The sequence below is a fragment of the Dermochelys coriacea genome, chromosome 8 (genome assembly GCF_009764565.3).
Source record: "Dermochelys coriacea isolate rDerCor1 chromosome 8, rDerCor1.pri.v4, whole genome shotgun sequence".
Lineage (NCBI taxonomy): Eukaryota > Metazoa > Chordata > Testudines > Dermochelyidae > Dermochelys > Dermochelys coriacea.
In genome coordinates, this window is record NC_050075.1 from 41,275,260 (window position 1) to 41,289,382 (window position 14,123).

General features: G+C 47.3%; 1 protein-coding gene across 7 annotated transcripts in view; it reads left to right on the forward strand.

The window, feature by feature from the left end:
* LOC119860311 (P-selectin-like) overlaps positions 1-14,123 on the forward strand; it is a 48,895-nt gene that overhangs the window by 16,540 nt on the left and 18,232 nt on the right. For 2 of the 7 annotated variants that reach the window (XM_043490622.1, XM_043490624.1), the window contains 6 exons: positions 1,913-2,098; positions 5,038-5,223; positions 5,983-6,168; positions 10,170-10,355; positions 12,515-12,700; positions 13,789-13,974. In XM_043490622.1, the coding sequence (XP_043346557.1) occupies positions 1,913-2,098; positions 5,038-5,223; positions 5,983-6,168; positions 10,170-10,355; positions 12,515-12,700; positions 13,789-13,974 (1,116 nt within the window). The remainder of the gene's footprint in view (positions 1-1,912; positions 2,099-5,037; positions 5,224-5,982; positions 6,169-10,169; positions 10,356-12,514; positions 12,701-13,788; positions 13,975-14,123) is intronic. The other 5 variants (XM_038413860.2, XM_043490627.1, XM_038413854.2 and 2 more) reach the window with 4 other exon arrangements.

The following is a 14,123-nucleotide window of genomic DNA, read 5'->3' on the forward strand; positions in this document are numbered from 1 at the left end:
ATTGCACAGTCTGGAACTCTTTGGCTGGTACCTGCAGGAAACCCTGCACTGTGCACCATTCACGCTCAGTGAGACGACACCTCCTGAGGAGTCCTGCATTGCCGAATGAGCACTCAACTCGATGAGACAAGAACCTGCCTTGCTGAGTGTGCCCTATGATGAAGTGGGGATTTTCCCTTGTTATGTTGTATGTGAGCCTATGTGAGTCTTACTGTTGAGCCTATGCGAGTTTTACAATTTTGCATGAATACGGTGTGTGCCTCCGTTTCCCTGTGTGCTGCACCAATACCTCGGTGGTGGGAATAGGAGTGTGTGACTTTGGCTGAGACCCTCGGGGGCAGTTGAGGCTCCTCCAGCTGTCTGCACATATGCTATGTCCAGTCCCCTTTGTAACCTTAGACCCAGGAGGGGGATGCAACCAGGTGATGACCAGGTGACTCTTTGCCTTGGAAGCGAGACAAGGCCATGGAGGAGAAGCAAAGGGGGTGTCTGAGGTCAGGTCACTGGAAGCTGGCAGTCTGCTTGGGGCGATTGGAAGAAGGGGAATCCAGGGCATCTGGCACAGGACTCCCCAAGATGGACTTGGCTGAAAGTCACTGTTTTCTGTGGTAACAAGTTCTGTTCTATGGTGTGTTCCTGTTGACTAATGAACCTTCTGTTTTAATGACTGGCTGAGAGCGGACTTGGGGTGCAGGGCCCTTTGGTTTCCCCAGGAGCCCACCAAGGTGGACTCACTGCAGGAAGCACACAGTAAGAAAGGGGATGTTGAATGCTCTGGGGTCAGACTCAGGAAGGTTGAAGCTGTGTAAGCTTCTTGCCCTGGTGACAGTATGTCAGAGACAGGAGGCATGCTCCCCCAGACTTCTGACTGGCCTCATATGGAGTAGTTCCAGAGCATGGCCCAGTGACTCTGTGACATGCCCTGACCCCTGTTAGAGCCATTGCCCTGGGTGTGGGTGACATCATTGTCCATGCGGCTGCTGATGCCTCAGGATTAGCTCAGGGTTCATGGCAACTATGACAAGCATGGGGCTATCCCAGAATGCTTCAGTCTCCACGCATAGAACTGGGCGCAAGCTCCTGGGGTGGGATTGAAAGAATGAAGGCAGTGAGTTTATCTCTGTGCCCCTCTTTGCCAATGCTTGGAAACCAGGAGCCAGCACTTATCCCATCAGTGGGAACGGTTGGTTACCATGGTCCAAGTGGGTGGCAATGGAAGCCAGGCCTGGAAAGAGGTTTCTGGCAGGCCACTCTACTGGTAATTTAGGGAAACATTATAACTGCTCCCCACTAATGCTATCGTGGCTTTACCTGGTTGCCCTCACAGGTAACTGAGCCTCACCGATTGTCTGTGACAGGTGACATTGGGGAGGAGGGCTGGAGCGCTGGACTCTTGCAATTCCAGAGAGTTACACAGCTCTGCAAAAGCAACTCAATCCTGGTCTACATCCTGCCTCACTCCCTGCTATTTTGCTCTTGGGTATCTCCCAATTCCAGCTCTGCTAACACATCTCAGTCCAACTTGTGCATCACCTCCCACTAGTCAAGCTGTGTGGCCATACACTGTTCTGCAGCAACTATTGGTATTCAAGGCTCAGGCCTTGACATAGAATTACAGAATTTACATCAACCACTGGTATTCCTGTCCTCCCCCACCCTGCCCCGAACTGTGCCAATACAGCTCCCACAAAACAAACAGCTCTCATGAAGTTGGCTCAATTACTGTCCCTCTTTTGCCCCTCACCATGACACCATCCCTGAACCTGGCTCTGCCACTTCCATGGGGGGTAGGGAGGGGAAGAGAAGGGGCTGCTGTGAGGGCTGAGAGCTGGGTGCAGAGGATCCCACCAAGAGTGAGAGGGGGTCCTTAAATTGACTGTCCTTACTTTGTTTATATTCTGACTGTCTGCAGCTGTCAAGTGCCCAGCGCTGGCCACCCCAGGCAGGGGCAGATTAAACTGCACTCACTGGCATGGAGACTTCACATATAACTCCATTTGCACCTTCTCCTGTGAGATGGGGTTTGTGCGGAATGGATCGGAGACACTGGAGTGCACGGCCCTGGGACAATGGACAGGGCTTCCCCCGCTCTGTGAAGGTAGAGACACATTGTTAACTGTGGAGTGTCCAGAGAATACACGGTGGAGCTGCTGTGATACGAGATATCCTTTCCATAAGACCCCAGATCTCTGCCCATTCTGGGGAGGCGAGCTATTGTGTATGATGGTTTGGGAGCCAGGGAACTAGATCCTTTGATATGGGGCACACATGCAATGCAACGCTGTACAGAGAAAAAGTTGTGTAATAGGAAAAAATGGACCTTGGTCGCCATTGCCCTGCCCCTTGGGCAGCCATTTACACCTGTGCCAAGTGGATGCCCCACAACCCCTGGCACTACTGTCCCAGGGCTCCTCTTCCTGTCACCTTTCACCAAACACAACCAGACACCTGCCTCCTGACACCCACCAACCTGGCTATTCAGTAACTATCAGTCCCTGCCGCTGGCACCGCCCATCCAGACAGCTTGCCCCTCTAGTACTACACCCCCGGCATCTAGCCATTCAACTCATGATGACACCTCATCCCCCTGAGGCATTAACACTCCAGCACCTCATTCCAAACAGCATTGTTCCACCCAGTGACAAGACACGCCACCCCCAGGATCTGAAACCCGCAGCAATGCATCACTTAACACATAGCAATGTAGGGCTGGAAGGGACCTCAAAAGGTCTTCAAGTCCAGACCCCTACATTGAGCCAGGACCAAGAAAACCTAGACCACCCCGACAGGTGTTTGTCCAACCTATTCTTTAAAACCTCTAGTGACAGGGATTCCACAAACTCCCTTGGTAACCTGTTTCAGAGTTTAACTATCCTTATTGTTAGAAATTTTTTCCTAATATCTAACCTAAATTGCTATTGCTGCAGATTAAGCCCATTACTTCTTTTCCTATCTTCAGTGGACATGGAGAACAATTGATTACCATCTTCTTTATAACAACCCTTAAACACAATTGAAGACCATTATCAGATACCCCCTCTTCTTTTCTCAAGACTAAATATGCACAGGTTTTTTTTAACCATTTCTCAGAGGCCAGATTTTCTAAACATTTGATCATTTTTATTTTTTTTCTCTGGACTCTCTCCAGTTTGTCCACATCTTTCTTAAAGTGTGGCACCCAGAACTGAACACAGTACTCCTGCTGAGGCCCCACCAGTGCAGAGTAGAGCGGGACAATTACCTCCCATGTCTTACATAAAACACACCTATTAGTACACCCCAGAATGATATTAGCCTTTTTTGCAACTGTATCACATTGTTGGTTCATATTCAATTTGTGATCCACTAAAACCCCTTTTCAGCAGTGCTACCACCTGGCCAGTTATTCCCCATTTTGTAGTTATGCATTTCAGTTTTCTTTCCTAAGTGAAGTACTTTGCTCTTGTCTTTATTGAATTTCATCTTGTTGATTTCAGACCAGTTCTCCAATTTGACAAGGTAGTTTTGAATGCTCATTCTGTCCTCCAAAGTGCTTGCACCCCCTCCCAGCTTGGTGTCATCTGCAAATTTTATAAGCATCATCTCCAGTCTATTCATTGTCATTAATGAAAATACTGAATAGTACTGGACCCAGGACTGACCCCTGCGACACTCCACTAGATACGCCCTCCCAGTTTGACACAAACCATTGTAACTATGCTCCGAGTATGTTTTTTCAAGAAGTTGTGAACCCACCTTCTAGAAATTCAATCTAGACAACATTTCCCTGGTTTGCTTATGGGAACGTCATGTGGAGCATGATGCCTCTGGCATCACATCCCCCAGTACCCTCTGCCCCCAATACCTAACCTCATGTACCCATGCTCCCATGGCACTTCACACATACATCCATTAGCTAATTCTCCTGGCACTTCACCCCACAGCAACAAAGGACCACCCCCTGCCACCTCCAGATTTTTTCTTATACAATTCGGCTCTGCTATTCCAGCCATCAAGTGTCCCGTGCTGGATTCCCTGGGCAGAGGCCAATTAAATTGCTCTCACTGGAATGGAGACTTCACGTATAACTCCTCCTGCACCTTCTCCTGTGAGACAGGGTTTGTGCAGATTGGATCAGAGACACTGGAGTGTACGGCCCTGGGACAATGGACAGGGGTCCCCCACTCTGTGAAGGTACAGTACAGGCTACACACTGCAGGACTGGCTTGGGAAGCTGCTTCTGCTCACATGGTAGGAAGCACTGGGGCCTTAGAATGTCTGAACTTACAGAACTGAAAAGCAAATCAAGGAAATATTAAACCCAGGATTTAGAGCCTCTCTGAACACTGACAAGAAACTATGCAGCTGCTCTGATAATGTAATCTAAGGCCAGGATTTCCAGTGCTGTGGGCTGTTCAGACCTCGTGGAGCAATCAGTACAGACTAATGGAGGTCTTCAGTTTACCTATACCAACTCATCTCAGCAAATACAGTAGCAAGGTTAATATCTCATCAGCCATAGTAGCTACTGAGACAAGACCCTACATGAACAGGAAACAGTGTCTTGCCTACTAGGTCAGGAACAGAGACTGAACACCATTTTAGCCTAAAGGCCAAAAGCAAATTTGCTTTAGTGTCTCAATGAGTCAAAAAAGGGGGATATTTGTCTTGACTAACTGCCATTTGGGATAGTAAATTCATTAGGAGTTCATTAGTTTGGTGAAGGCGCCTTTTGTATGCTGATTTGAACTGTAACCTCAGTAAATAAACCTGAGTCATGTTATTGTAACCCAAGGATGTGAAATGGGATTACATGTTATATTGGATTCTTCTGGAATTATTTCCTTACTGTCCTTATCATTTAAACTGATCAATTTATTCCTGGGTATAATGTCCATTAATATTCCAACTGTCAAGTGCCCAGTGCTGGCTGTGAGTGGGTAGGGGAGAAGGGGATGCTGTGAGGGCTGAGAGCTGGGTGCAGAGGGCCCCACCAAGAGCAAGAGGGGGTCCTTACATTGACTGTCCTTACTTTCATTGTATTCTGACTATCTGCAGCTGTCAAGTGCCCAGTACTGACCACCCCGGGCAGAGGCAGATTAAACTGTATTCACTGGCATGGAGACTTCACGTATAACTCCACCTGCGCCTTCTCCTGCGAGACTGGATTTGTGCGGAATGGATTGGAGGCGCTGGAGTGCACGGCCCTGGGACAATGGACAGGGCGTCCCCCGCGCTGTGAAGGTAGAGGAACAGTGTTAACTGTGGGGGGGGTGTGGAATGTACATTGCTGAAATGGTGTGATCCCAGGTGACTTTCCACAGGAGTCCATTTCTTTGCCAGGTCTAGGGAATACAGCTATTGTATACAGTGGTTTGGGAGCTGGGACTGGACCTTTTGATCTGGGGCAGCTGTGCAATATAAAGCTTCATTGAGAGAAAGTTGTGTAAAAGAGAGACAATGGGACTGATTTGCTATTGTCCTGCTCCTTGGGCAGCCTTTTACACCAGTGCCAAGTGAATGCCCCCCAACCCTTAGCACTACTGTCCCCTGGCTCCTCTTCCCATCACCTACCCCCAGACACAACCAGCCACTCGCCTCCTGGCACCCCACTAACCTGGCAATTCAATAACCGTCAGTCCCTGTCCCTGGTACCTAGCCTCCAGACAGCTCGCCCCTCAGGCACCACACCTCTGGCATCTAGACATTGAACTCATGATGGCATCTCATCCCCTGGAGGTCTAACACCCCAGCTCCTCATTCCACATAGCATTTCACTACCCAGTTCCTTTGGCACACTACACCAAGGGTCTGAAATCCCTAGCATTACACCACCCAGCACATGATGCCTCTGACAGCACATCGCCCAAAACCCCAGCACTCACCCTCATACACGGACACACCCATGGCACTTTCACCCCCTCATTGGCTCATTCCCTTGGCACTTCACCCTCCAACACCAATGGACGTATCCCCTTATGCAGTTCTGCTTTGCTATTCCAGCTGTCAAGTGCCCAGTGCTGGATTCCCCAGACAGGGGCCGATTAAACTGCACTCATCGGCATGGAGACTTCACGTATAACTCCACCTGTGCCTTTTCCTGTGAGACGGGGTTTGTGCGGAATGGATCTGAGACGCTGGAATGCACGGCCCTGGGACAATGGACGGAGCGTCCCCCATGCTGTGAAGGTAGAGGAACAGCATTAACTGTGGGATGTGTGAAATGTACATTGCTGAGCTGGCAGGATCCCAGGTGACTTTCCATAGGAGCCCATTTCTTTGCCAGGTCTAGGGGAAAGAGCTATTGTGTACAATGGTTTGGGAGCCAGGGGACTGGACCTTTTGATCTGGGGCTGCTGCGTAATATAAAGCTTCATGGAGAGAAAGTTGTATAATAGGGAGACAATGAGCCTAGGTTGCCAGTGCCCTGCCCTTTGGGCAGCCTTTTACACCAGTGAAAAGTGATGCTCCATCCCCTGAGCACCCTGACCTCATACTACAAGTTCCTGGCTCCCCACTTTCTGCCATCTCATCCCTTCCCCCATCACCTCACTCCTGGGCACAACCAATAGCCTGGCACTGCACTAACCATCAGTCCATTTCCCTGGTACCCTCCCCCCCCATTGGCACCACCCTATCCCACACTCTGCCTTTCTGGGACCTCACCCCCAGGCACCTTTCTCTTCAACTCATACAGGCAGCTCATCCCCCTGTGGAACTAACAGCCCAGCACTTCAGTCTGCACCTATGGCACACCGTTCTAGGGTCTGAAACCCCCACCACTGCACCACCCAACACATACATGTCTGGGACTCTATGCCCCAGCACCTACCCTCATGCACCCACATTCCCATGGCACTTCATCACTCCTCAGCCTATTCCCCTGGCACTTCACTCCCCACCAATTAAGGACCAAGCGCACAACAACTCCAGACTTGTGCCTTAAAGGTCTGTGCTCTGCTGTTCCCGCTGTCAAGTGCCCAGTACTGGCCTCCCAGGGCAGGGGTAAATTAAACTGCTCTCACTTTCATGGAGACTTCACATATAACTCCACCCTGCACCTTTTCCTGCGAGACGGGGTTTGTGCAGAATGGACTAGACAGGCTGGAGTGCTCAGCCCTGGGAGAATGGAAAGGGTGTCCCCTGCTCTGTGTAGGTAGAGGCACAGGGTTAACTTTTGTTGCCCAGAGAGTATGTGGTGGTGGTGTTGTGATACCAGGCACTCTTTTTCTTTCTTTCTTTTACTATTTATTTAGGAAGTTTTAACAAGTTTACAAATCCTTGCCATGTAAATATCAGAAACAGAAGTGAGCTGTAGCTCACGAAAGCTTATGCTCTAATAAATTTGTTAGTCTCTAAGGTGCCACAAGTACTCCTTTTCTTTTTGCGAATACAGACTAACACGGCTGCTACTCTGAAAACAATTATTATAATCCAGAGCTTTTGTTTAAAGAGACTTTGTACAGGAATATAGTAATCAGATCTCTCTATTTAAGAGGATATTACCATATTACAGAGTGAGTGTCATTATAATGCCTATTTTGTTTCTAATGATTTTATCAAATTTAGTGAAATCTCTATATACACATATTTAACAGAGCAGATTTATATTTCATTTGTTAACATTCACAAAAATTGGACAGATGTGCTGGGTTTTTTGCAGGTGTATGTATTTTGTCTGAATACTGAATAAAAGGCAACCAAATACGTAAATATCTATCTGTCCTCAGTCTATTTTGCTGAGTATGTAATTCGTGCATTAATTATTCCATAACCACAACTTCCCATATTTTTTTAACCATTCCTCAATGATTGGGCTATTTTTTTTCTTATGACAGACTACCAATAGCCAAGCAGCTACTAACAGATGAGTGATTAATTCTTCATTTCCTTTTGTGTGATCATTTCCAGTAGGAAGCCCCAGGAAGATTACCAAAGGGTCATTTGGTAATAAATATCCAACAATTTGTGATATTTGGTTATGGATGGCATCCCACTACTCTCTAATGATTGGATATATCCACTATATGTGCATAAAATGTCTTTCACCACAATTTCTCCAACATTTATCCCCATTCAGTCTCTTATTTTTTAATCTGACTGATGTGAACTACCACTGAAATAGTATTTTAAAGAAATTTCTTTGATTGTGCTGCAGACTGAGGTTGCTGGTCCTCTTTTCAAAATCAAACCCCATTCTTGAGCTAATTTGCCTATCCACATCCGTTTCCCAGCATGTCAGATATAGACAATTTTTTTAATTAAGAGAGCAGTCTGCAAAGATTGATATAAATTACTTATAATTTCTTTTAGAGTAGCAGCCGTGTTAGTCTGTATTCGCAAAAAGAAAAGGAGTATTTGTGGCACCTTAGAGACTAACAAATTTATTAGAGCATAAGCTTTCGTGAGCTACAGCTCACTTCATCGGATGCATTTGGTGGAAAAAACAGAGGAGAGATTTATATACACACACACAGAGAACATGAAACAATGGGTTTATCATACACACTGTAAGGAGAGTGATCACTTAAGATAAGCCATCACCAACAGCAGGGGGGGAAGCAGGAAAACCTTTCATGGTGACAAGCAGGTAGGCTAATTCCAGCAGTTAACAAGAATATCAGAGGAACAGTGGGGGGTGGGGTGGGAGGGAGAAATACCATGGGGAAATAGTTTTACTTTGTGTAATGACTCATCCATTCCCAGTCTCTATTCAAGCCTAAGTTAATTGTATCCAGTTTGCAAATTAATTCCAATTCAGCAGTCTCTCGTTGGAGTCTGTTTTTGAAGCTTTTTTGTTGAAGTATAGCCACTCTTAGGTCTGTGATCGAGTGACCAGATGTACATGTACTGCCAAACTGGACAGTTTCTATGTAAAAGAATGAATGGACACAAATCAGACGTCAAGAATTATAACATTCAAAAACCAGTTGGAGAACACTTCAATCTCTCTGGTCACTCGATCACAGACCTAAGAGTGGCTATACTTCAACAAAAAAGCTTCAAAAACAGACTCCAACAAGAGACTGCTGAATTGGAATTAATTTGCAAACTGGATACAATTAACTTAGGCTTGAATAGAGACTGGGAATGGATGAGTCATTACACAAAGTAAAACTATTTCCCCATGGTATTTCTCCCTCCCACCCCACCCCCCACTGTTCCTCTGATATTCTTGTTAACTGCTGGAATTAGCCTACCTGCTTGTCACCATGAAAGGTTTTCCTGCTTCCCCCCCTGCTGTTGGTGATGGCTTATCTTAAGTGATCACTCTCCTTACAGTGTGTATGATAAACCCATTGTTTCATGTTCTCTGTGTGTGTGTATATAAATCTCTCCTCTGTTTTTTCCACCAAATGCATCCGATGAAGTGAACTGTAGCTCACGAAAGCTTATGCTCTAATAAATTTGTTAGTCTCTAAGGTGCCACAAATACTCCTTTTCTTTTTATAATTTCTTTGTTTCCTAATTGACCAGATCCAGGCTCCCTTTCCATAGGAGCCCAGATCTCTGCCCATTCTTGGGAGGAGAGCTATTGTGTAGGATGGTTTGGGAGCCAGGGGAGAGGATCCTTCAATATGGGGCAGTGATGGAATGAAAACCTTTACAGAGAGAAAGTTGTGTAATAGGGAGACAATAGGCTTGGGTCCTCATTGCCCCTGCCCCTAATTCAGCCTCTTACACCAGTGACCATTGAATGCCCCAAAACCCCTGGCACTACTGTCCCCTGGTTCCTTTTTCCGTCACCTTCCCACAAACACAACCAGCCACTTGCCTCCTGGCACCCCACTAACCTGGCAATTCAATAATCCTCAGTCACTGTCCCTGGTACCCACCATCCAGACAGCTCACCCCTCTGGCTCCACATCTCTGGCTCCTAGCCATTGAACTCATGATGGCGTCTCATCCCCCAGAGGTGCTAACATGCCAGCACCTCATTCCACATAGCATGTCACCCCCAGCACCCAATTCCCTTGCACACCACCCCAAGGGTCTGAAATCCCCAGCATTGCACCACCCAGGACATGATGCCTCTGGCACCACATGTCCCAGAACTCCATACCCCCAGCACTCACCTTCATACATTGACACACCCATGGCACTTCACCCCTTCATTCGCTGATTGCCTTGGTACTTCACCCTGCACCAATGGACCTATCCCCTTATGCAGTTCTGCTTTGCTATTCCAGTTGTCAAGTGCCCAGTGCTGGATTCCCCAGACAGGGGCCGATTAAACTGCACTCATCGGCATGGAGACTTCACGTATAACTCCACCTGTACCTTTTCCTGTGAGACGGGGTTTGTGCGGAATGGATCTGAGACGCTGGAGTGCACGGCCCTGGGACAATGGACGGAGCGTCCCCCATGCTGTGAAGGTAGAGGAACAGCATTAACTGTGGGATGTGTGAAATGTACATTGCTGAGCTGGCAGGATCCCAGATGACTTTCCATAGGAGCCCATTTCTTTGCCAGGTCTAGGGGAAAGAGCTATTGTGTACAATGGTTTGGGAGCCAGGGGACTGGACCTTTTGATCTGGGGCAGCTGTGCAATATAAAGCTTCATGGAGAGAAAGTTTTGTAAAGAGGAAACAATGGGCCTGATTTGCTATTGCCCAGCTCCTTGGACAGCCAGTTTCAAGTGAATGTCCACAACCCCTGGCACTACTGTCTCCTGGCTCCTCTTCCCATCACCTTCCCCCAGACACAACCAGCCACCTGCCTCTTGGTACCCCACTAACCTGAAATTCAATAACTATCAGTCCCTGTCTCTGGTTACCCACCTCCAGACATCTCACCCCTCTGGCTCCTAGGCATTGAACTCATGATAGTATCTAATCCCCAATTGTCTGAAATCCCCAGCAGTGCACCACCCAGTACATGATGCCTCTGGCACCACATCACCCAGAACTCCATACTCCCAGCACTCACCCTCATACAGTGACACACCCATGGCACTTTCATGCCCTCATTGGCTGATTCTCTTGGCACTTCACCCTCCAACACCAATGGACGTATCCCCTTATGCAGTTCTGCTTTGCTATTCCATGAAGCAGGTCCTCAAGGAATCAATTCTGAAGCACTTAGAGGAGAGGAAAGTGATCAGGAACAGTCAGCATGGATTCACCAAGGGCAAGTCTTGCCTGACTAATCTAATTGCCTTCTATGACAAGATAACTGGCTCTGTGGATGAGGGGAAAGCAGTCGACGTGTTATTGCTTGACTTTAGCAAAGCTTTTGATACGGTCTCCCACAGTATTCTTGCCAGCAAGTTAAAGAAGTATGGGTTGGATGAATGGACTATACGGTGGATAGAAAGCTGGCTAGATCATCAGGTTCAATGGGTAGTGATCAATGGCACCATGTCTAGTTGGCAGCCGGTACCAAGCGGAGTGCCCCAAGGGTCGGTCCTGGGGCCGGTTTTGTTCAATATCTTCATTAATGATCTGGAGGATGGCATGAATTGCACCCTCAGCAAGTTTGCAGATGACACTAAACGGGAGGAGTGATAGATAGCTCAGTGGTTTGAGCATTGGCCTGCTAAACCCAGGGTTGTGAGTTCAATCCTTGAGGGGGCCATTTAGAGATATGGGGCAAAAATTGGGGATTGGTCCTGCTTTGAGCAGGGGGTTAGACTAGATGATCTCCTGAGTTCCCTTCCAACCCTGATAGTCTATGAAATGATATGTTGGAGAGTAGGGATAGGATACAGAGGGATCTAGACAAATTAGAGGATTGGGCAAAAAGAAATCTGATAAGGTTCAACAAGGACAAGTGTAGAGTCCTGCACTTAGGATGGAAGAATCCCATGCACCGCTACAGACTAGGGACTGAATGGCTAGGCAGCAGTTCTGCAGAAAAGGACCTAGGGGTTACAGTGGACAAGAAGCTGGATATGAGTCAACACTGTGCCCTTGTTGCCAAGAAGGCTAACAGCATTTTGTGTTGTATAAGTAGGGGCATTACCAGCAGATCGAGGGACGTGATCATTCCCCTCTATTCGACATTGATGAGCCCTCATCTGGAATACCGTGTCCAGTTTTGGGCCCCACACTACAAGAAGGATGTGGAAAAATTGGAAAGAGTCCAGTGGAGGGCAACAAAAATGATTAGGGGACTGGAGCACATGACTTATGAGGAGAGGCTGAGGGAACTGGGATTGTTTAGTCTGCAGAAGAGAAGAATGAGTGGGGATTTGATAGCTGCTTTCAACTACCTGAAAGGGGGTTCCAAAGAGGATGGATCTAGACTGTTCTCAGTGGTAGCAGATGACAGAACAAGGAGTAATGGTCTCAAGTTACAGTGGGGGAGTTTTAGATTGGATATTAGGAAAGAGTTTTTCACTACTAAGGTGGTGAAGCACTGGAATGCGTTACCTAGGGAGGTGGTAGAATCTTCTTCCTTTGAAGTTTTTAAGGTCAGGCTTGACAAAGCCCTGGCTGGGATGATTTAGTTGGGGTTGGTCCTGCTTTGAGCAGGAGGTTGGACTAGATGATCTCCTGAGGTCCCTTCCAACCCTGATATTCTATGATTCCAGCCGTCAAGTGCCCAGTGCTGGATTCTCCGGGCAGGAGCCAATTAAACTGCACTCATTGGCATGGAGACTTCACGTATAACTCCACCTGTGCCTTCTCCTGTGAGATAGGGTTTGTGCGGAATGGATCGGAGATGATTGAGTGCACAGCCCTGGGTCAATGGTCAGATCGTCCCCCATGCTGTGAGGGTATGGTGCAGGCTATATGCTTCAGGACTGTCTTGGGAAGCTGCTTTTGCTCACCTGGTAGGAAGCTCTGGGGCAAATTACACTGAGTTGACCTTAGAAAGTCTGAACTTACGGAACTGAAAAGCAAATCAAGGAAATCTTAAAACCAGGATTTAGAGCCTGTCAGGGTTCCCTCCCCATGCTGAACTCTAGGGTACAGATGTGGGGACCCACATGAAAGACCTCCTAAGCTTATTTCTATCAGCTTAGGCTAAAACTTCCCCAAGGTACAAATTCTTTGCCCTTGGAGGGTACGCTGCCACCACCAACTGATTTAACAAAGAATCAGGGAAAGGACAAGTTGGAGCTCCTATTAACCCAAAATATCCCCCGCCCCCAAGCTCTTACAGCCCCTTTCCTGAGGAGGCTTGAGAATAATATCCTAACCAATTGGTTACAAAGTGATCACAGACCCAAACCCCTGGGTCTTAGAACAATAGAGAAATCAGTCAGGTTCTTAAAAGAAGAATTTTATTTTAAAAAGGTAAAAATCACCTCTGTAAATTCAGGATGGAAAATAACTTTACAGGGTGTCAAAAGATTCAAAAACACAGCAGAACTTCCTCTAGGCTTAGTTTCAAAGTTACAAAAAACAGGAATAAACCTCCCTCCAGCAAAGGAAAAATTCACAAGCAGAACAAAAGATAATCTAACATGCCTTGCCTGGCTTTTACTTACAATTTTTATAATATGAGAGACTTTTAGGATGGTTTATAGGAGAAGGAGTTTTCTGACCTGATGCTTCTCTGCTTCCCAAGAGAACACACACAACAAAGCCTCCCCACCCACCCACAAGATTTGAAAGTATCTTTTTTCCCCACTGATCCTTTTGGTCAGGTGTCAACTAGGTTATTTGAGCTTCTTAACCCCTTACAGGTAAGGAGGAATTCTAGGCTACCCTTAGCTGTATGGTTATGACAGAGCCCCTTTGAACACTAACAGGAAACTCTGTAACCGCTGTGATTATGTAAGCTAAGGCCAGGATTTCCAGTGCTGTGGGCTGCTGCAGATCTCGTGGACAATCAGTATATTCTGCTTTGCTATTTCAGCTGTCACGTGCCCAGGTTTGGCCGCCCCTGGCAGAGGCCGATTAAACTGCACTCACCGGTATGGAGACTTTGCATATAACTCTACCTGCGCCTTCTCCTGCGAGACGGGGTTTGTGCGGAATGGCTCGGAGACAGTGGAGTGCACGGCCCTGGGACAATGGACAGGGAGTCCCCCACGCTGTGAAGGTAGAGGCCAAGTGATAACTGTGTGGTGTGTGTGGAATGTACATTGCTGAGCTGATGTGATCCCAGGTGACTTTCCATAGGAGCCCATTGCTTTGCCAGGTCTAGGGAAAACAGCTATTGTGTACAATGGTTTGGGAGCCAGGGGACTA